At 38.6% G+C, this 22,019-nt stretch overlaps 1 protein-coding gene across 2 annotated transcripts; it reads left to right on the forward strand.

The window, feature by feature from the left end:
- Window positions 1-531: 531 nt before the first annotated feature.
- SPI1 (Spi-1 proto-oncogene) lies at window positions 532-21,318 on the forward strand. 2 transcript variants are annotated; one of them, XM_009579202.1, is made up of 6 exons: window positions 822-866; window positions 1,133-1,135; window positions 7,449-7,542; window positions 14,865-15,052; window positions 19,021-19,177; window positions 19,884-21,318. In XM_009579202.1, exons 1-6 carry the CDS (start codon window positions 822-824, stop codon window positions 20,198-20,200), a joined length of 804 nt encoding a protein of 267 aa, XP_009577497.1. In that variant the 3' UTR covers window positions 20,201-21,318. The 2 variants fall into 2 exon arrangements, with proteins under 2 accessions (XP_009577498.1, XP_009577497.1); XM_009579203.1 differs by lacking the exon at window positions 1,133-1,135 and having other exon boundaries at window positions 532-866.
- Window positions 21,319-22,019: the final 701 nt, after the last annotated feature.

The raw sequence follows: 22,019 nt of genomic DNA on the forward strand, positions 1-22,019 counted from the left end.
CAGGAGCTAGAAAAGAAAAGAAATCACAAGAAACAAATAAGAGGACTAAGTATCTTTCACTGAATCATTTTGCTCTATTGCAAAGTTTATGAAGAAAGTCTCATGGGCTTAACTTCAGTGTTTTGTAGAAACCTAAGACTCTGTATTTGAAACTGCATACTCTTTTTTTCCTTTCTGCTAAGTATTGCCACCTAATTCCAACACAGGACTATTATTAAAACAAGTCCATGCAACCGCACTGTCCTCACAGAAGTTGTCAGGACTGTGTCTCTACGATACACCATTAAACCAGAGAGCAACACCATTGTTATGGTTCATCTACAGTGGGAAGCGTATACTCTTCCACAGAGCACTGCACCCACATGCTTGTTTATTGGTAGCAGGCCCAGGCTCTGGGTTGCTGATTATACAGTAAGCACCTGCCCCATGGCAGATCTGGCTCAGGGCAGACTTCCTGTTACAGCGCCACAGCTCCCTGAAATGAGATTTATGCAAACTGGCTAAAAGCTGTGATGTCACAGCGCACTGATAGACCCAAGGGCTATCTCCCTTCTACAGACATTTGATAAAATCAGGAACTTCACATACAACTCGGGAAGAAGTTCACCTCAGAACCTGTTAGGGCAAACTATGAAAACTTGTTAGGGTCCTTCTCCTATCCTGAGATCCATCACTGCAAAGGGACTTCACGGAGTCTGAGGATCTCACTTTTTTCTTTTTTTTTTCTTTTTTTTTTTTTTTGTTTCATGTGATTTTTTCAAGTCAGTTATTCTGGATGTTTGAAAACTGAATTAAGAAAAATTCACTCAGAAGTTGGCTGAATGTTGCAAGCTTGCAAAATGGAAGGATTTCCCCTCATTCCCCCTGTGAGTATACGGGGTTTATTCCTAATATGGATCATTGGGCTCAGTAGCAAAAGGCAAAGTAAACCAGGTTTTATTATTTGAGAATATCTCTGGTTTGGTCTGTATTTGTAATGCCAGGAAGTTGGGCTTAGGTCAATATATAAAACCAGTGACAACATTGCAATGAATGGGAAATTAACATTTCCTCCCTAAACTTGTATCTGATTTTGATCTCCATTTGTTTTCACAGATTAAATGTATGGTATTTTTGTACAGTATGCGTATAGCAAGTCAGTACATTTTTTTCTTCAATGCCGGCTTTGTGATACAAGGCCGAGTCTTTCTTGAGGTTGTAATTCTTAATAATCCAGAGTCTCTGACATAGTTTATGTATTTAACTATCTACCAATCTGTGAGAGAAGAGTTGCTGAATGCTGATTTTACGTATTGCAGATTTTAGGACTCAGTGCTCTTTGCAATGGTGGCATTTTAGTTTCTAACTTCAGCTTCGCTTGAACTGAATTCTCTTGAATTCACTTGCTATGAAAAAGCAATTCGTGAATGAGGGGAAAAAACCCATAACCCTGAATTGGTCTTTCAATGTTTTCTCTAAGTTACAAAATTTTCTGTATGCTTATGAGGCTGTTTCTATCCTTTCTTTAACTCTGAAGCATTATTACACTGCTGTAATTTATCATATGGTGAGTTCGGAAATGATTATTTATGAAGAACGTAATGCCACTAACCTGTTGTTCAGAAACAAACCTTAATGGGAAATCTCTAAGCAGAATGGGTAAAAGAGGCCCTAACTACATTTTATTAAGTTTGTAGAAGCTGAAGAGATGTCAGATAAGGTATTTTACTTAGCTTTTTATGTGGTAGATGACTTATGGTAATTGCTATATGTGTTCAGAAAACAGAAAAAGACAATGCAGATCCAAGAGTCCTTTTAACAAAACTTGTATCAAGTTTTCTTTTTGTCTTGTCCCATCTAATGAAGGCTAAAGACATGTTTCCTTATTTTCCACCCAGAAAGATGGCCCTATGAATTCCTTTCATGTTTGGTATCCATGTTGACTGAAAAAATACATCTTCTTTTCGACCCTTTATTCTAGCAGTTCATCATCAGTGTCCCTGAAATCCCCTATCTACCCAAAGGGTTAGAAGACCTTAAAAATCTTCTTTCTTTTTCTTAAATACACCGAGTTGCCCAGTGGATCTACTGTAAATGCATCAGCATAGAAATCTGAAAAGAAACTGAGAAAATGAAAAAAGTACACAGAGATTTCTCAATCTGTTACTTGTTGGCCTTAAAAAAAAATTAAAAAGAAACCCAAACCTTGTCCTCAACTACCCCAGAAACCAGCATCTCCATTTAAAAAAAAAAAATATAATCATTAATTTTCTGTCCACTCATTCGGTCATAGCCAAGTTTTCTGGACTCTCTTTTTTAGTATTGAATTCCAGTGCATACATTGAATAAATGGAGTGAAAATCTAAGAGAGTCTGGCCCATATTCTAATTTGTGTTGCAGTTAATATTCTGGCTGAACTCTGTTCAGATGAACGATACAACAGGCAGTGAAGATACAATTATGTCTTACAGGAGCACTTGACAGGGCAATTTGGTTTATATTTTTGTGATTAAAATGTCCAAAAATTAATAATTTTGTGGTTTGTACTTTCAAAATTGTTTTACGTGCACTCTGAGCACTGCCAGTTAGAGCCCCTCATGGCGTCATTACAAATGTCTGTGCCTCCTGGGGCTTTTTCAGAGGGAAGACATAAGCCTGTTTCTAGACAGGGGTTTCTGTGAAGCAACACTTCCCTCCTCTGCCCCTCCCCATTCAGTTGAGGGTGGGTCAGTAACTGCCTTCCTCTTGACTGCACTAGGAAACACTTACCCTTCATTTGGAAAACGCTGCTCAAATGGTTTAGCATCCTTCTCTGAAGGTTAGGAATTTTGTATGGAAAAGTTCTGCAAACTGGGCCCATGTCTTCCAGTGCGTGATAGAATCTAGTTGTGCTACAGGGCAAAAAATTATTAAGTCAAACACCTTTGCCTAAACAGAGTCCCAGTTATATGTGAATCCCTAAGTAGCCACCTGTAGAAATCACAGCTTTGAATGGAAGTATATTTGTGTGAGAGCGAAAATGCTCCACAGAAGCACTCTGTTCCACATAACTGCATTGCCAGCATGGTCCAGTGAGGCTGGCCCAATGAGTGATCATGCTAATATTTGTACTCATCTTTTCTAAGATAGTTATACTGTAATTTTTTTCCAAGGAAATACAGTTAATCTTGGCCTTAAAACTTGTCTCAGCAGCACATCATTGGAAACTGTGTGGAGTATTTCTGAATCACATGCCAGTGAATAGTTATGTCAGGATAACAAAAAAAGATCAGCATTTAGTGAATTTACAATCACCTGGAATCATCTGACAAAGTCTTGGTGAATAACAAGAATTTTCAGGTTGCTATTCAGTTGAGTCCCCTGTATCTCTCTTAACCAATGCCAACTCAGCTTTCTCCAAGTAGTTTTGTGACTTTTCCCTTGATTTTCAGGGCAAAGAAGGAAGATGGAGGCAACTCTCCATTTATCAAAGTCTGTGACAGTTAAAGTATTGTTTGTTGACCTCTTGCTTGAGGTTGGAATATGGTTTTCGATAGCGTACTGCACCTCATGGCATGTAGGAAAGGAGATATCAACTTCAGACCACAGCTGTGAGTTGCTAACAAAGCTTTCTGTCACTCTTTTACATGAAAACAATTGATAGAACAAATGGCCATTGACATCAGTTAAATATTAAATTGTAACATAAGCCATTCTTTGCTTTTTGTCAGGGGAAACAAAACAGTCATGGAAGTGCTATTAGTAAGTTACAAATGGGTGTGTGGGTGGGGAGGTTCCAGAGAAGGACGGGGCAAGTGGGTAAAGATTGGTACAAGAGGCAACAGCAGCACATAGTGAAACCTCTTCTCTCTAACTAGAGAAAAAACTTTTAATAAAACTTTAAAAAAAAAAACAGAGCTAGATTAAAAACAGGTTCTTGGAAATGGTTTCTCTAATGAATAGAGGAAAATATCCCACCTTCCCACAGGATAAAGATAATCAGAGAGAATCCATGCTGTACTGTCTCCTTTGACCACAATCTGATTAAGTTTATGATACATAAAGTTTTAAATATTTAATATGCATTTTCCCATAATAGTTACTGTACCCTTGAAGATCAGACACCAAGATGGAAAGTGGTGCCAATTCAAGTCCTTTGTGGGGATGGATTGGTCCAGGTTGCATGAGTTAACAGGGATATACACATACATATTTTATCAAATGGATCACTGAGCAGAAAACAAATTCAAGGAAGAAAATTCCCACAATCCATAATAAAGAGATTTTAAGTCCCAGACTTTCAAAACAGAGTATGTAAAAAACCAATGATCTATGTGAAAGTAGACTGGTTTTTAGATGTTGAGTATCTGCAACTTGCTCTGCAGTCAGCCAGATCTGTAAACATTAAGGGAATCACCTTTTTAATAGTCTATTTAACACACCTTTCTTTAGCTCTGGTCATTGAATACACATCTGAACTTGTAAAACTAGCTTTTGAACGGTAGAAATACATCATTCTCAGCTCTCAGACTGTGAGACACTATTGCCTGTTACAGTATATTGGATTGAAATGGGGGAGTTTGGAAAATCTTAAGGAAGAAGAGACAACAAAGGAAGAACACAACTAGGAAAAGTCAAACGTTCTTTCCCATGCCTGAAGTATGTATTGTTTATCTGCTTTTGGACTGATGCTTGGCCTTCCTGTGAAGCTATACTTCTGTAAAGATATGAGTGATAGAGCTTTTCTTGTAGCAGTGGAAATTTTATACATAGCAAATTAAGCCTAGATTGACAAGGACACTGATTTCTTTGCAAATTTCTTTACTTTTGACTAAATATTTATCAGAGCTACAAACTTTGATGCATTTAGATATGGAAAATTTTTATAATTTCAGTCCGTTTCTAGTATTTTAGTTGAAAGGAAACAAAATTTTTTCTTTCGAACTATGTGCATTTATACGACTTTTTTAACCTCCATTTCTCCCAACTAGTATGATGTGCATTTTCCATTTGGAAATTGGATGAGGTCTGTCCTTTCACAGAATATGAATGCTTTCCTTTGAGTTATGACAAATTAACAGTTCTGAATATGAAGGCAAAAACCTCATACATTCTTCAGGTTGACATGATTTAACAGGAAGCATATATTTATGGAAAGGAAATGGGGGAGTGGGGTGAATTAATTTGCAAAGATAATGAAAAGTAGAAATTCCATTCAGAACTTTATCCTGAAGAAAGCAAAACACAGTCTCATTACCTTTTCTTGTCAGAGATCAGAGTACACCACAGGTCTAAGGAACGGGGGTGAGTGAATGCATATAAACAGTCACGGTTAGAGAGAACACAAAAAAAATATGTAGAGGAAAACCAAAAGCATCAGAGAGAATCCATTCTGTACTGTCTCCTTTGACCACCCGTCTGAAATCTGGAAAACAGATTATACTTCCCATTAAATCTCTGTGTAGATGAAGGGCAATTCTATTGGAATCGCATTGATGTGGAAAGGGAGACTGCACCTACGTCCTCTGGAGACCAGAAGTAAGAGGAGTCCCTTCACTGGTATCCCTGCTGTGGATACAATTAAATGATGATTTGCTCCTTTTACTTAGTCTTTCTCTTAGGTTGTCTTTATTATGGGTTATCATCTTCTCAAGATTTCCCCAAAGCAATTATCCACCACCACAGATTATATTGGGAGCTGACAGCCAAGCAATGGATTTGCTCCTGAGGCTTTGAATATTCCATGGAGCTGATGCCCAGTTAGTGTGTATTCTGGAAGTCACGACATTTTAGGCAATCTTACCAGTGCGTTTTAATATGATACGCTAATACAGCATGCAGCTGCTACTAAGGATCTTCTAAGGTCAAAGTAATTTCTGAAAGTATTTTCTATTTTTTTGTGTTCTAACATCTTAACCCTCTGGGACTAAGACTCTTTTTCTTGATCTAATTTCTTCAATGTCATCATAGAAATCGCATTCCTAGAAAAGGACAATCTTTAAATCCCCAAATTCCAACAGAATGAACTGAAGGAGTTAACTAGAAGAATTAATGAGAAAAGTTAATGAGCAATGGTAACTCTGATGGAATTTTCACCAGAAAAAAAAACTTTTCCTTTTGCCAGCTGCTTATCTACCACCTCCAGCTGGATTTTAATGGCAGCTGCTGCCTTAGGTTTCATGTTCTCGAGTAGTCTAGAGGAGGAAGAAAAAGAGAAGCTCGCCTGCATTTCTGGCATGCTGTCGCCATAGCCTAAGCTTACAAAATGCTGGTGTTCCAACGAGACAGATTTATGGAGGGAGATAAGGATTTGGGACATACAGATAGGCATATGAACATACAAAGATATGAACATAAAAAATATGTCCATCATGTATGTTATCATATTGTTTTAAGTATTTGTGCTTTTCTTTAAAGTTAGTTATGCTGCAGTCATTAACAGAAGAAAAATGTTTCTATTAGTACCTACTAGAAATAATTTCCCTTCAGAACAAGAAGCAAGAAGGTGTTTGTGTTCTACATTGCTGTTGACACTGTAAGAATTTGTTCAGATTGGAAGAAAATATTGTAACAAAGTTAATTGGACAAAAATTTAACAAAGCCCTGTGAAGCACATTGCCCTGCTCTAACTCTTCATTCTGGAAAAAGACAAAACCAAACGTTAAATGAAGCAACAGAATTGTGCACAACTAGTAATAAACAGACCACCTTTATTGAAACAACATAATACGTTAAACAGTATTAACATTGGAATACTAGGCGCGGGGAGGAAGACAAGTGGGAAAGTTACCCTGTCACCTGTTTTAAGAAGATAAAGAGGACTTTAAATGTACAGCTAAGCATCCAATAGGTCATGACTCAATATCTGCCCCCATTTGGACTTAAGTCTTCTCTGTGCACACCTAACAGCCCTGTGCAGCTGATTTGAACCAGCAAACATTTACAGTTCATCTTGGACAAAAACTGAGACAGAAAACGTTTTTATGCCCTCTGTCAATGTCATCACCCTCCTACAAACTGCCACTCTCATTTAGTGAGACCTCCTAGAAACACTCAGAATAACATGCTTAGGCAAGACAAGTTTCTGCTTTCTCTTTTGTGTACAGGAGGAATGATAATAATAAATGTCTGTCACTACCAAAGAAAAGGTTTCCCTGCTGTGCTGCTGTGATGGCATCTTGGCTTGGGCCTGATGTCCAAGACAGTTCTCTAAGTAGTATCCGCAGAAGGTTGGAGGGCGGGATATCAAGAACTTGTGTAATACCACAGGACAAGTTCTGCTACACAGACTGGCTCTAAGGAGATGGATTACCCTTTTTTTTTTTTTTTTTGCAAACCAGTGTTTTGTGTCAAGCATTTTATTCCTGCTAAAAAAAACTTTCCCTAGGCAATATAAAATGTGTTGGCATCTCCCCTTCACTAACTATATGAATAATTTTGAAGGGATTTGTGTAAGCTTACAGTTCTAAAAATTCCTCTTCTCTTTACAGCCCTCTGAAGATATGGTACCCTATGAGTCAGACCTCTACCGACAGCCCCATGACTATTACCAATATCTCAACAGTGATGGAGAGAGTCATGGTGGTAAGTTAAAAAATATCTTCTTGGAGCATAAAGTCTCATGAGATACCACAGGAAAGAGATTTAGGACATTCAGGAAAAGAACAAACATGTTGCTGTGATCTATAATGTATAGGCCCATACTATCAAATCAGAAACCAACAATATTTTATTCTGCTTAATGGCACTGTTCCAAGCCAGCAACTGCAACATGGTTTCTCTGAAAGAGAATTTTAGAAAGGGCTGAATGATGCAAGGAGCTTCCAGGACATTCAGTGTATTGCCAGGAAGGTGGGATCTCATGATCTCTATCCTTCATTATCTTCACTGTGTTTTTACTTTCCTCTGCAGACCAAAAGCACTCTGCTTGTTTCAGAACTCTTTGAGGACATGGCTTTTCAATACTGTATTTCTCTTCTTGTGTTCCCATCTCCAATTCCTGTTTGACTTAGGTCCTAGACACTCTATTTGTGCCTTCATTTTAATTATGTTTCTTTGGTATTTGGCCTTTTTCAACTCCATATATTTCTCTCTTTCTTTTGATCTCTTTTGCATGCTGCCACACCTAGCTTTAACTTTCGCTCTTCCTCCAGTACACCCAAGTACTTCCTCTCTCTAAATCTATGTAAAACTTCCTTGTAGCTGTTTGTACATAATCCTAGCTCAATACAAAAATACTGTATGATTATCTATTGCTTCAATTTATGTATGCGATTTCAAAGCTTTGGTGTCTTTATATTTTCACATTGTCTGGGCACTGGACTCTTAATCAATGCAGAGGGGAGAGTCTTGCTTTGTGAATTTTGTCTCCTGTGCAATACCATGGTCCAGCAACACCACCCTGGAAATAGCAGAGTCAATATTGACTCAGGAAGGAAAAACACCGTTCTACTGTGTCACTCGTGGCAGTCCCTTCAGATCCTGGAGTTTCCCTAAAAGACTCCCTCTGATATAGCAACTAGACCCATCACTGCTTGATTTAAGACATCTAACAACTTCACAGCATAGCACTGTTTTATCTGTGGCAACAGAAGCTACCTTAAGGGACAGCAAGCTACAGAATAGGATCGTTCTAAGCATTTAACTGAAAAAATTCCTACCTAAATTTGTTCTCTACATTGCATTCAAGAAACACCTATGATATTCTTAACACCTGGAGACAAAGAATTAATTCAGTTTTTATAAGTTATCTCATGGCATCTGTCAAGTCACGTTAATCAAACCCAGCAAATTCCACATGGAAATTCAGGGTTTTTACATTATAACCTGTATCTGTTTACACACCCATAAAATGAGGATAACATATATTATCTCAAAAGGCAGCTGTGACAATTAAACAATAAATATAAAAGATGCCATGTAGGAAAAAGCACTAGGAAATAATTTGTCATTAGATCTAGGCTACCTCAAGCAACAACATCCCTTTATCTTTCACAATTTTATCATCCCATCTGGTTTACTGCCCATTTTTCTGTTGGAAGGCTGTTCCTAAGCTACACCACTCAGATCATTAACACATTTTTACTCATCATAATGAACACAACAAAACCTATGTGGGTTATGGCCTATGTAGTACCTAAACACCCATTTTGAACAGAAATTTGTCTCTTCCTAAACTTGTCGTAGAGACCCAAAAAAACATCGTTTAACGTTTTAACTCCTACAATAAGTGGTTATGGAAGAGGCAACTTAATCCCAGCCTGCACATTTCAATCAAATTTTTATTTATGAAAGCACCTGTAATGTAGTTGGTTGTGTCTAAATATCTAATATGCCCTATGCTTTCCTGAATTGCTCACAGTCCAAAAGAGCAATGAACAACCAAAGAATACAAAGGGGAGTGAAAAACACAAATTAACACATTTTGCTTGTTTCCTATAAACATTGACAAACTCAACTTTGGCTTTCATTTTGTTAACATGACAGAAGTAGTGGGTTTTGAGAAGAGCTGTGCAGAAGAGCAGGAAAGGGACAAACTACTTTTAGAAATACGTACTAAGTGTTCAGAACAACGAAAAATGGCGGGGAAAAAGAATAAGTAAGGTGCTGCAGTGATAGCAGTGAAGTGAAAGAGCTGAGAACATGATTAGATAGGAAAAAAGAAGAAATAAGTAGGACAGAATTGTGAGAGAGGAGTTCAGCTTGGGGTACAGTGAGATCACTGGCAATACATAAAAAATAATTTTGCAGGTCTATTCAATACCACTATGGACTTCAAAGAAAAGCTACCAGATAAAGTAAATAGATACTACAAGACAGAATAATACTTCTGACTTTGCTGATAAGAAGGTCTTGCTCAAGTGTCAGACTACCTCTCTCTCATTGCTAGCAAATTAATTTTGTGAATGGGAGATGGCAATATCTTAATCTGTAGATCTGTGCTACATGCATTACTGTCACTTTTCTAGAACGTAAGGCTGAAGGCAACCCTTACTCCATGTTTACCTGAGTAAAGTACAGTAAAGTACACACAATAGTGTGTCACTAATTAAATTGTAAGAGATCATTGCCAATAAGTGAACACTAAATTTAACAATCAAAAACACACCATAAAAATATCCGTATGTTCATCACAACATGCATTGTTTGCATTTATTTTGTATGCTGTAGTTTAACTATTTTGTAAATACCATAATAAACACAGAGACAGAGTCATGCAGGACAGAATCTACTTCTAGTGATCATGTATTAGTCCATCACCCTGCTTGTATGCTAGTAAGTCTGTAAATGTAATACAGCATATTTTGTAACACTGATGCAATCTTAGTAATTACAAAATTCCACTGCAGCTTTGTCTCTAAGTTATTACTAAACATTATTGGTTTAGTAAAAATCACTTTTTGTATGAAGCTGAATGCTGACCCTTGTTCACTTTGTTCCTAGCCTCATGGAACTTACTAGATTTCGTGATTTGGGATTTTATTTTCATCCCACCTCCTGGAGTAATATGATCATTTAAGAACCTCAGCTTTGATTTTGTTAGGATTTTAGCCCACACAGAAGTGCAGGAAAGTCCAAACACGTGAACCTTAGTCTTAAATGCTATATGGAAAACAGAAAGAACTCCAAACTTCACTAAAAATCCCCTCGCTTCAAAGCCATTCTCATGATTTGCTGGGGCCTGACTCATAGATTTTCAAATGTTTGGCATTATTAAAATCCTGAAATTTGTAAAGTGAGAGCTAATGAGATCCTACTGTTGTTATAGATAAGACTGCTGCACTGCCTAGGAGCACAGCATTTCACTCAACAGAGAGCGATTCTGTAGGGAATCAAGACATTCATTTTCCAGTGTCCTTCAATATTTTTCTCATTTCCTCTACGGGTTTTTTCTTAGCTTGTTTTTTCAGGTGAGCGAAACACAGTGGGAACATCTAAGCTGTGCAGTGTGGCACTGTGTAAGAAACCCTCTCCTAGTTCAAAACGAGGTGGAAAATCTGTACAGCACAGAGCAGAACCACTCAGAGACACTAGCTCAGACCTCGCAAGTACAGCCATGTCTTGATTAGAGCCGTCTCCTTAGAGCGGGCAGAGTGCTGTGCTGACAGAGCTGTCACGTTTCCGGTTCAAGAGCTGGCTCATGAATTTCGGCATGGTTTTGCACTGCGTGATGCAGATTTAGCCTGTCACTCCACTGTATAATAAATACCTTCCTTAAGCCTATTTCATATTCTAACTGCTGGTTCTAACATTATTCATTTATTAAAACAGAAGCAAAGCAATTTACAGTGGTCAGAAGATGACTGAGAAAGTTCAGTTATGTTTTCTCACTTGCAGAGTGAGAATCTACCTCCATGGTGAATATTAACACAATGCCCTCAGGTCCGCTATTGCTTCCCAACAGGCTAACATCCTCTCTGTCATGGGAGGGAGTTCAGAATTCATGACTGTCCTTCCTCTAACCTTTCACTACATACAAGACCAAAACAAACACCATCTCCATGTCTCTATAAGAGAGAATTTTTTTCACATCCTCTTTCACTTCACATGAAATTTCTCATAATGACTCCATTGTGTAGCTATAGCTTGGCTTTTAATGACATTTTCCTTCACCCAAAGAATAGACACTTTCCATTTCTAGAATTTTTCTCTCCTTTCTTTTGTCTTCCTTCCACCTCTACGTTTTTGAGAAACGAAGAGAATTGCTATGCGCACTAACAAAGAACATAGAAGTAAATAGCTGCTGATAACTCTAATAACTGCAGACACAGATATTTAGAAATTTTGTATATTTTCATGTGCAATAACTTAGCCAGGATGGTTAACTGCAGAGGGGCTCGTGGAGACAGAATTCAGAATTTCTCTTGTAACTATATGTAACTAAAACAATATTGTTTTTCCTAAGCATCACTGTGAAGTTATAGATAACTTAGAAATAAGGACTTGTTCTCCTGTCACAACTTCAATATTTGGACATAAGTTTGTGTTGAAGAAATTTTTGACATAGATTTATTTTGTATTAGTATTATGTATTAGTATTGTATTTGTATTATGTATTAGTATTATGTATTTGTATTATGTGGTCACTGTAAGTCCCTAAATGCTGTGCTATTAGCACTATTCTATTACAGTATTTTTACAGAAGCACGTAATTCCATAAAAAAGGAATTCAGTAGTGACTAGGCTAAATATTACATAGCGATTAACATAAATATGCATAAATAGTGTTCCATAGGTTAATTTATTTGCCAAGAAAGAGTTTAAAAGAACAGTTCTGGAGGCAGCAGGAACCTTGTCATAGGCTCCAAAAAACTAAGAGGTATCTTGAAGTATAAAAACATGATCACTGATAAAAAAAATATTTAAGAAGAATCAAAGGTAGACCACTCGGAGCATGCACAAATACTCATGGCTATGCATGTTGGAAATGTACTGTGTTCTCTCTTGACCACCATAGTTACTACTCACAAGACATTCCACAGCTGAAGACCTGCCATTGACAGCCTCAGAGACTTTTGCCTGGGCTTTGTTGTCCTCACAATTATGCATTGATCTCACTTGCTGTAGTAGATTATCAAAGACCAGGGGTCTTTGAGAATATACATTGCCACCTGACAGAGGACTTCCTGCACAAGGAGCAGAGCCAGATCATTCTAAGGAACAAGAGCATAGATTACTCCTGCAATGTATTCTCCACAATTTATTATACAGGGCTGCCCATGGTATATGGGGCCTCAATAGTTGGCTCTACTTAGAGAAATCTGCAGTAATTTAACCCAGAAAAAGCATGAGTTAGTGTGAAAAATATTCACAACTAAACAAAAAAGTTTCAGATTGAAAGTGCCCAAAGCCTCCTACCAGGACACAGCCTTAGATGACCTGTGGATTCAAACTCACACACACTCTGCGATTTCTGGGGTTGGAGCAGACGTGAATGTAAAAGTACCTGGGTACTTTGCACCCATAAAAAAACACTTTTTTACCAGAGAAAACAAATTTTTTCTCTAGCACCACAACATGAAGAAGTGCTACTGTGCATTGTAATTATAACTTTGTAATTATCCCACAACAAAGCAAAGAAATTACAAAGTAATGCAGCAGCTCCCTGGGTGCTTTTATAAGCATGCAGTAACATGGTTTATCTATGAATCAGAAAAATGGAAGGACAAAAAAGGAAGCACTGGTGTGGTAAATGGTCTGATGAGCCTCCAAATAAGTTTCTACAGGGTTGAGCCATAAAAGCAGCTAAAAGAGCTTACAACTTCTCAGGTACAACTATGTTTGGTATAATCACATCCCTGAGTTCCCTCTAAAGGAAGCCACATTCAAAGACACTATCCCGGATTTCAAATCCTCAATGAGATTAGATCTAATTGTTTGAAATGTAAGTGGGGAAGGATGAGGAGATAGAAGCTGAGAGAAAGAACGAAACTGGTATTTAAGAAAAAATGTTCACAGCACATTAGTATCCAGATAATGTCATACACAATAACATCATATGCAGAATGAGACAATTGCTCCTCTATAAATTCAGTACAACTACACTTGGAACAACATGTTCAATTCTGTCCATCACATTATCGGAAGGATGTCAACAGCTGGGAGGGAGCTTGGAGAAGTGCACAAGTATGATTAGGGGGGTGAATATACTGATGTATATTGAAAGACTAAGAGCTAAATACATGCAGCTGGGTTAAGTTATAATTAGAAGTAGATTGTAAGGGTACATGATAGCAACCTGAAAACATGTGAAGGGTAGGACAGAAATTATTTATAATAATACAAAAGAAGAAAACTCACAATAGTAAGATATAAATTAGAACTGTTACACTGAATATCATAAAGAAATTTCGGCCATGCATAAAATGATGCGTGGAAAGTTAAACTACGGAAGATTAGTTCCTAGCTCAGTCAGAGCAGAGGACGTGATGTTGACTTTGATTTTAAAAAGCAGAGTGCACATAAATATGTGCATAATTATGCATGCAGCTACTGTATGTAAGAGAGAAATAGAATTTGCAATGCTTGCAATCCCCTCTAGCAGATTTTAAATTTTGAGCAGCAAATATGAAATTCTAAAAATTTTGGAGGCTTATATTGAACTAAAAACCCAGAAATCTAAATCTGAGAACGATATGGAATTTGATTTCAAAAGTAAATAAATCAGGAAACAGGATAGTAGTTATATGAGTACTTTTTGATGCTTTTGAAGAAAATCTAAACTATCACAGAAATTTCAAACATACTAAAGAGATAAAAAAGGTAGCGTGTACCTTTTAAATCAGAATTTAGCCTCACTGTAAACAGTGTGCACCAGACTGCGTATCTAAAAGCATCAGACAGTTTATCCTTTTATTCTCTAGTATTGGAATTGAAAAATGTGTGACATACCAACACAGGATTACAGGAAATATCTAGCAAAGTGCCGTGCCTTTTCTGCAGCATTCCTGAAATTTTGCTAGCAGAGTAAAATAAAGACTGAAGATAATTGCAGAATAATCTGCAAATTTTCTCCATCTCCTCATTTCCATGCCATGAGAAGAGTGTAATGAGAATATGACAAGAATGAAAATGTAAGATTGTTATGTCTCTTCTTGAGAAAGGTGCCAGCATTAATGTCTTTTGCATCTTGTGCTAAATTATCATTGAAATCCATCTCTCCATCTAAGAGTATTCTCCTAATTAAAGTGGCCTGGGTATTACTTTCCAGCCACAAGCATTTATGAGATTAGGAAAAGAAACTTTACAGGGATCTATATAGATTGCCACCAGAGACAGACAGGTCAACAGGGATGGTGTGGAGAGGGCAGAAAGGAGAGTGACAGGAGTAGGAACCAATGAAAGACAGGTAAATGTCACATTTCTTAATCTTGTAATGACAGACAATCTGTTTTTATTTTCTTTAGATCATTACTGGGAATATCATCCACACCACATGCACAGTGAGTTTGAGACCTTTGGAGACAATCACTTCACAGAACTGCAGAGTGTACAGCCTCCCCAGCTGCAGCAGCTGTACAGGCACATGGAGATTGAACAAATGCATGTCTTGGATTCTGCAATCCCAACCACACACATCGGACTCAACCATCAGGTATGGTTACCGACCCTTACTCAGAATTTAGGGTGATAGTTAAGGGTAAGGAAAATAATGCATCAGGGAATGCATGCTTTTATGTGAAAGAGATTGCTGAAATGAATTGCACAAGTTCTTACCGCACAAGCACTTGATATAAAACTCTTCATTCCCAGGACAAATGTGGTTTAAGCATTCTTTTCATCTGGATAATGAGGAGTCATGTTCCTCAAACTGTGCCTAAAAAGATAATTGCATTTTGTGGAGGTTTTTGAAATTTCAAAATTTTGTTTCATTTGGAAGGAAAATCAACTGTTTTGAAATTCTGCAGAGGAACCGGACCTGAGAAGCTATGCATTGTCATAGCAAAGGTATCCATGACTACTGCGAAGTATCCTGAGCTTCAAAGTAGTAGGAAATTTTTAAATATTTCCAAGCAACCCTGACAATTTTACATGACCTGAACAAGAAATGCTAACAAAGACAAGTCACTGGTAATTTTACCACAGTGAAACAGGCTGAGGACAACCTACTTGTGTTTTTACCTGAAAGTAAATAAGTAGCAAGCCAAAACAGACTGTCTTGTCTCTGCTCAGATTTTACATGAAGCCAGTCATCCCCCTGTAAAAAAAGATACTCCATTGTGCAGTAAAGATAGTCACCAAAGTGCCAGTGAATTCTCACTAAAGCTGAAATTATAAGGGGTTCCATCATACTGCAAAGATACTAAGCAAAGCGGGTGTGGAGATCACTTTTAACTCTTGATCCTACAAGAATATGCCCAAAGTCATTACTGGGAGCAGTAAGAAAGCTGGGTGATCTTGTGCTAAGGAGTTTCCCAAGGCAGGCAAGCTACATACAATGTGCTGAATGTAACACAGCATAGGACTGAAGTCAGAGAAAAAAGCGTTTGCTCATTACAGTGCGCATATAACGATGCCATTGCTGAAGTTTTGTGAGAGAAACTGCATGCATGGAGCTGTCATTTTGGGCTTCTTTGTTCAAAGCAAACTGAAATTGTATACAAATACTGTATTAATCAAAAACAAAGAAGGAAAAAAATGGAGTGAATAAGTTAACACTGTCAACAGGAAACTGACTGACTGCAAGCCATCAAACTTCTCACCTGCTACTCAGAAAAAAAATCAGGAATAGAATATAAGATGCAGATACAAACAAAGAATTAGGAACAGAAAGTTACAAATATAAAAAATGCTTCATGGAACAGCAGTCTGTGGGAAGCTTCAAGTCGTTTCAGTTGCTCACTGCAACTGCTAATACATAATGACCGACCGTTACCTCCAACCAAAGGCAAAGAATAAAAATTAGCCCCTTTATGGATGTCTTTGAAAGCACGACCAAAAAACAAGAGAGGGTGCTTCTGCTTATCCCACTTCATTCTACTCAGTTATCATCTTTCATTTCAGGACAAAAGGCAGAGAATTAATTTTGATGCAACTTTTGATAAAGAGCACTGTGGTCTCTCTGCCCCACCCCATACCGAGCTGCAGAAGATATTAGTAGGTGGAATTCACCACTACCCTCCTCTTCCCTGCCAGCTGTGGTCTTTGGCTTTTTGCTTTAACCTACAGTAGCTCATGCAAGTGGTACTCAGCATGCTCTGAGGTTCAGACTCTGGTGTGTCTTAGCCCAGGCGACACATACTATTATTCAATGCATTTTCAAAGAAACAGAAGCAGGAAGCAAGCTTTAATCCTCCACTGAATTTGCCAGTTACTAACTTCACCCATGCTTGTCGTGTAATATCAGAGTTACAGTTTGCAAATAAAGGAAGAACATGCAAAGATATTTCTCTAATTTTCTGTTGATATCACATTATTTTGTGAAATCAAATTTGAGGCTCAAGCTGTTCTTGCACAAAATTTCTTTAAAAAGTTTCGTTAGCCTGCCAACAGGTGGTCTCACAAATAATAAATTAAGAAAAGAATAGTCATTCTGAAGGGTGAATGAAAGAAAAGGTTGGAAAACTGTGAAGAGCTGTAGAAAGAGGAAAATCACAAATGGATGCCACAGACCCTGAGACAACATCAGAATATAGAAAGTAGCTAGCAGTTTCTTAAGCTTTCTCTCTCCAGAACTGTATTAGTAACCTGGCTCTTTCAAACACGCTAGCAGGTCCTCTGTGACTCTGTGCAACATAACTGTGTGACACTGTATTGACCTACGCTGAGTTTCAGGCGCAAAGTGTAAGCAAAAACACAGCAGATAGGGAAAGTGGGGACAGTGTGGGGGAAGCTTACTCAACTCCCCAGGTTGGCCTCTGCAACTCCCTTTGCTTGCGAGACACCATTCCCCCTCCCTCCTCCACAGCACTCTCCCACCGTCCCCCTCAGCCCCAGAGGAGCAGTTTCCTTACTCCCACACCACCCCGCAATGCACTCCAGGTTTCCACAACCTTTTTCTCTGCAAGGGCACCAATCTCTGTTCCCCTCCCCTGTAAGACATTGTCCCACCTTCTCATGCCCCTTCCCCCATGGCACTGTCTCTCCCTTCCTTCCTACCCCTGAGGCCGCAGCTTTCTTAACTGTAAAAAGCTAAAGGTGACTCTGTGGTGAGGGCTGAAGTTTCGCTCTTGGGGATCTGACAGGAAGCTTACACACACTCTTACCCAATCCTGGCCTTCCTGCCAGATCGGCTCCCGCCAATCTGCCAACTCATTAACCGCCAGCTGCTGCACCCCAAAACCAGCCCTTTGCACACTCCTTATTGGGACATTTTAAGCTGGTGCAAAACTCATCTGAAAAGCACCACTCGGCAAAGCCCGACATGGGGTGGGTGGTGTGACTCATTAAGTGAACACCCACTCCCTGCTTCAGTGCCTAAGGTCCCCTGGAAAAGGGGAATGGCTCAAGGAAAGGGGGAAAGGAATCAGGCTCAAGACATCCTTTCTTGGTGGAGGGAAGGAAGAGCAATTCAAAGGGAGCCCACCTTCCAGGACTATTGATCTGGCCCGTTTCATGAAAACCACATTCTATATGCTGCTGGGTTTGGGGGATGTTGGTTGGGTTTTTTTAATGTAGGAATTGGGTTCTTACTCCCTGCCCCTCAGACTGATCTGTTTCTCATTCTTAAATAAGAAGCCGCAATAATTCATGGCAAGTGGTCATGATCCCTAACAAACCAGGCTGCAACTGAGAATTTACAGAGCTAAGGTATATTCCACACTGCTCCTGACAAGACCTCTATATAAGGGCAAGAGAATTTAGCACAAAAACTGGCTTCCTAGCTTTGCAGATGAGAAATCCCCGTTAATGGGGAATTTTCAGATAGCCACTTCGGAAAAGAGAATGTGAGCCAATATGATGTATCCTTTATCTTAACAGCTAAGGCTGTTGCCCTCCTCACGGGGGAAATTCAGGACAGGAAGCTGACAGACCCGTGTAATCCCGTCTCAAGAGTTGAATGCAGTCCTGTAGGGATTCAGTGCTGTCAGAAGGTGCTATGCCTGAGAAAGGAAGAGAACAACAGAACCAAAGCAGCCATGCTAGGGCAGAACTGTTCAGCTCTTTCAAATTTAAAAGAGTAGTTCCAGAAGGTCTGTGTTAGAAAAAAAGTTGTTCTCAAAAGCAGTTTTACACTGGGGATAGGCAACAGGGATCAGAAACTCATTAGGAAGAACGCTAGCTTTGGGGAGGTATGGGGGAAGAGGGGCAATATCACTTGCGTAAGATGTAACATATGGGAAAGTTCTGACTTCCATAACCTTATTCCTCCTTCCCTCTTGTAAAGATGCATCTTTGTACATGTGTAAGTGTTGACGGTTAGCTGGAAGTGTTTCTTAATTGCATAGTATTTATTATAAATGTAAACAACTAAGCCACTCAATATAACCCTAAACAATCTCATATACCTCTTACTTTCTTCCCCCTTTTCTCTGTAACTGTCTCCATGACATTTCCTTTTTTTATCTCAATGCCCCACGCTCTATCACCACCTCCTCCCTCTACTACTCTTTTCTCCCAAAGGTGTCCTATTTGCCCCGGATGTGCCTACAGTACTCCTCTCCACCGCAGCCCAGTTCTGATGAGGAGGACATAGAGAGGCAGAGTCCCCCATTGGAGGTATCAGATGGGGAGACTGATGGTGTGGACCCTGGGCCTGGAATTATGCATGGAGAAACAGGTCAGTGAAGACAGAGGGACTTCGTCAAGCTATGTGCTGAGCAGCTGTTATATCAGCTGAGCAGTATGATGATAATGAATAAAACCGTAGAACTGCTGTGCTAGTATTTTATCCCACTGCCAAAGCTTCACTTTCCCTGACTCCTTGCACTCTCCTGTCCTCTGAATCTTTTATGACCATAACTGTGTCTATATCTCAAATCTCGTTTCTTCAGGTACTCCTTCCTTCTGCCTTGCCTATTCAGGCTTCCTGAATGGAAATGGCTTTTGCCATTTCTACTCCAATTTCCATTAACGGATGGGAAAACCAAGGCAGAAGGTCAAGGAACTGATTTTAAAAAGTATTTAGCTCTGTTTGCTCAGTACCTGAAAGTCAGGTTCTGTATAACCTGCCCAAATTAGTTTCAGATTAGTTTCAAATTAGCAATGTTTTTCAGTTAGCTTCAAATTAGCAAATTGATTTCAGAATAAGAGTTTGGCCTTTGGAATTCCTTATTCTTGTTTTTTTCTTCTTGGTACATTAATCGACGTTATGTCCTCACAGCGTAACACTGTCTATTGTTATAAATGTTGCAAACTGCAGAAGTTACTTGACTGACAAGCTAGCTGAAACAGTTATCTGAATTATATACGTTCTGCTGTTTGACTAGCAGCACTACACGCTAATACTAATGCTCCACTGCCTTTCTTCTCTGACTCTCACACAGGCAGCAAGAAAAAGATACGTCTATATCAGTTCCTTCTGGACCTTCTTCGCAGTGGAGACATGAAGGACAGCATCTGGTGGGTGGACAAGGAAAAAGGTACTTTCCAGTTCTCCTCCAAACACAAAGAAGCATTGGCGCATCGCTGGGGCATCCAGAAAGGCAATCGCAAGAAAATGACCTACCAGAAGATGGCACGGGCTTTGAGAAACTATGGCAAGACAGGGGAGGTCAAGAAAGTCAAGAAGAAGCTGACCTACCAGTTTAGTGGAGAGGTGATGGGAAGGGGGGTCACTGATAGGAAGCATTATCCTCACTGAGGCCATGGGACCCTAAGCAAGAAAAATATTAAGACCTCCTGGCTGGATACCAGCAGAGGAGATGGACGCATCTTTCTCTTTGCTTCCTGTGCCCCCTTCTCTGCCTTTAAACGGCCTTTACCGTCAGATGTTTCTGGTACGAATTCCCTTCTTCAGCATCTGAGAATCCTAAACGTGACAGAATTCTTTGCTTCCATCCCACAAGTTGGACAGAGTTGGGAAATTTAAACAATGTACAAATATATTATTGCCAGGAAAGATTTTTTGATTGTATTGTAACTAAAGAATACAGCTGATGAAGTTTTGCCTTCAAAGGTGGTGCTGTGTCATTCACAGTGACACTGCATTAGCTTACAGCTTTCAAACTAGCATTAATACAGGCTCTGCCGCAGCTCTCAAAGCTAGAGAGAAGTTTGCAGATCTTGGAATGATACTTGTTCTTTTAAATAGTAATAACATGTACATATTTAATAAAATTTGATATAATGAAGTTCTGGTGTTTGCATAATAAATGATTACTTCACAAACAAATCTCATGTGCATTCAGTTATGCAGATACAGCTCCTGCATGGTACCTGAACAAAAAGCACACTGGGTTATAGGGCCTTATCCATCCGTCACTATTTTTTAATTTACTTAGGAACATCATCAATGCTGTCAAACTAAGTAACAAATATAATAAGTGAGATACATTACTGTGAAAGAGACTACAGTACTGAAGTAAATTTTAAAATACATATACATATATATCTGTCATTATTTTTTCCTGTGCAAATGAAGCCCTGCCAGTTGAATAATTTCTATTCACTTGTAACAAGAATGACATTTATAGCTCTATCCGGTTTAGAACATAACAATTAACCATGTTCTTCTGTGGTTTCACTCATTTTCCTGCTCCTGTTCTTTCCTTTTTCTTGCTTACCTCCACAGTGATATCTTGATTTTAGCTTATGAACCTTTCTGGGAAATAAGTTGTATTTAATCATGTCTTTGCAGAATTCTAGTACGAAAGGTTTCCAAGCTTTTAACTGTGGATTTTAGTCCCTACTGTAAAACAATGAATAGTAACTAATGACAACTGCATTGTATAGATTACACTCAAAATGCAAAATAAAAAATAATTCAACACCTGAAATACAATGGTAAAGTTACCCAGTACATCTAAACACAGAAAAGAAAACCAAAGTCAACTAACACTAAGAAAATTAGCATTTTAACATTATTTAACATATCTCAACTGCGTTCAAGCACTCAGAAATCAGGAAATATCATCATGACTTCCAAAATAGGTAAGGTGAAATGAGATAGGTCTAGAATGAAGAGGTTTGTTTAACAATATTAAAATGCAGTAGAACATGCCAAATACGACAGTTTGGAAGTCTCAACTAAGTAACGTAACTAACTAACTTGAAGCTTTCCAGAGCTTGCTCCTCACTGAAACCAGAAATAATTGAAAGTGATGAGCTTCTTACAGACCCGAGTTCTCAAAATTATATCTAAACATAATCAGTTTTATCTACACTAACAATCTCACTGTGGAAGTGAAAAGTGACATCACTGGGCTACAGTGTCTCCTTGGAGCCAAACAGAAAAGAAAGAAGCTCCTGCTTAAAAAAAAATTACAGTGTAGTACTTCCCAATTCTTTTTCCCAGTTCATGAACACGATAAATACATCAATCAATGCCAGAAATCAACTGAGAGTTAAAAGCGGGTGAGGGCTTCAGAACTTTCTCTATCCAAGATAAGAATAATAAATAGAAATTATCTTTCAGTCTTACCAAAAATCTTGCAACCCAACTTTCAGTTACTGTTCTTTGA

The sequence above is a fragment of the Fulmarus glacialis genome, unplaced genomic scaffold (genome assembly GCF_000690835.1).
Source record: "Fulmarus glacialis isolate BGI_N327 unplaced genomic scaffold, ASM69083v1 scaffold7916, whole genome shotgun sequence".
Classification (NCBI taxonomy): Eukaryota; Metazoa; Chordata; class Aves; order Procellariiformes; family Procellariidae; genus Fulmarus; species Fulmarus glacialis.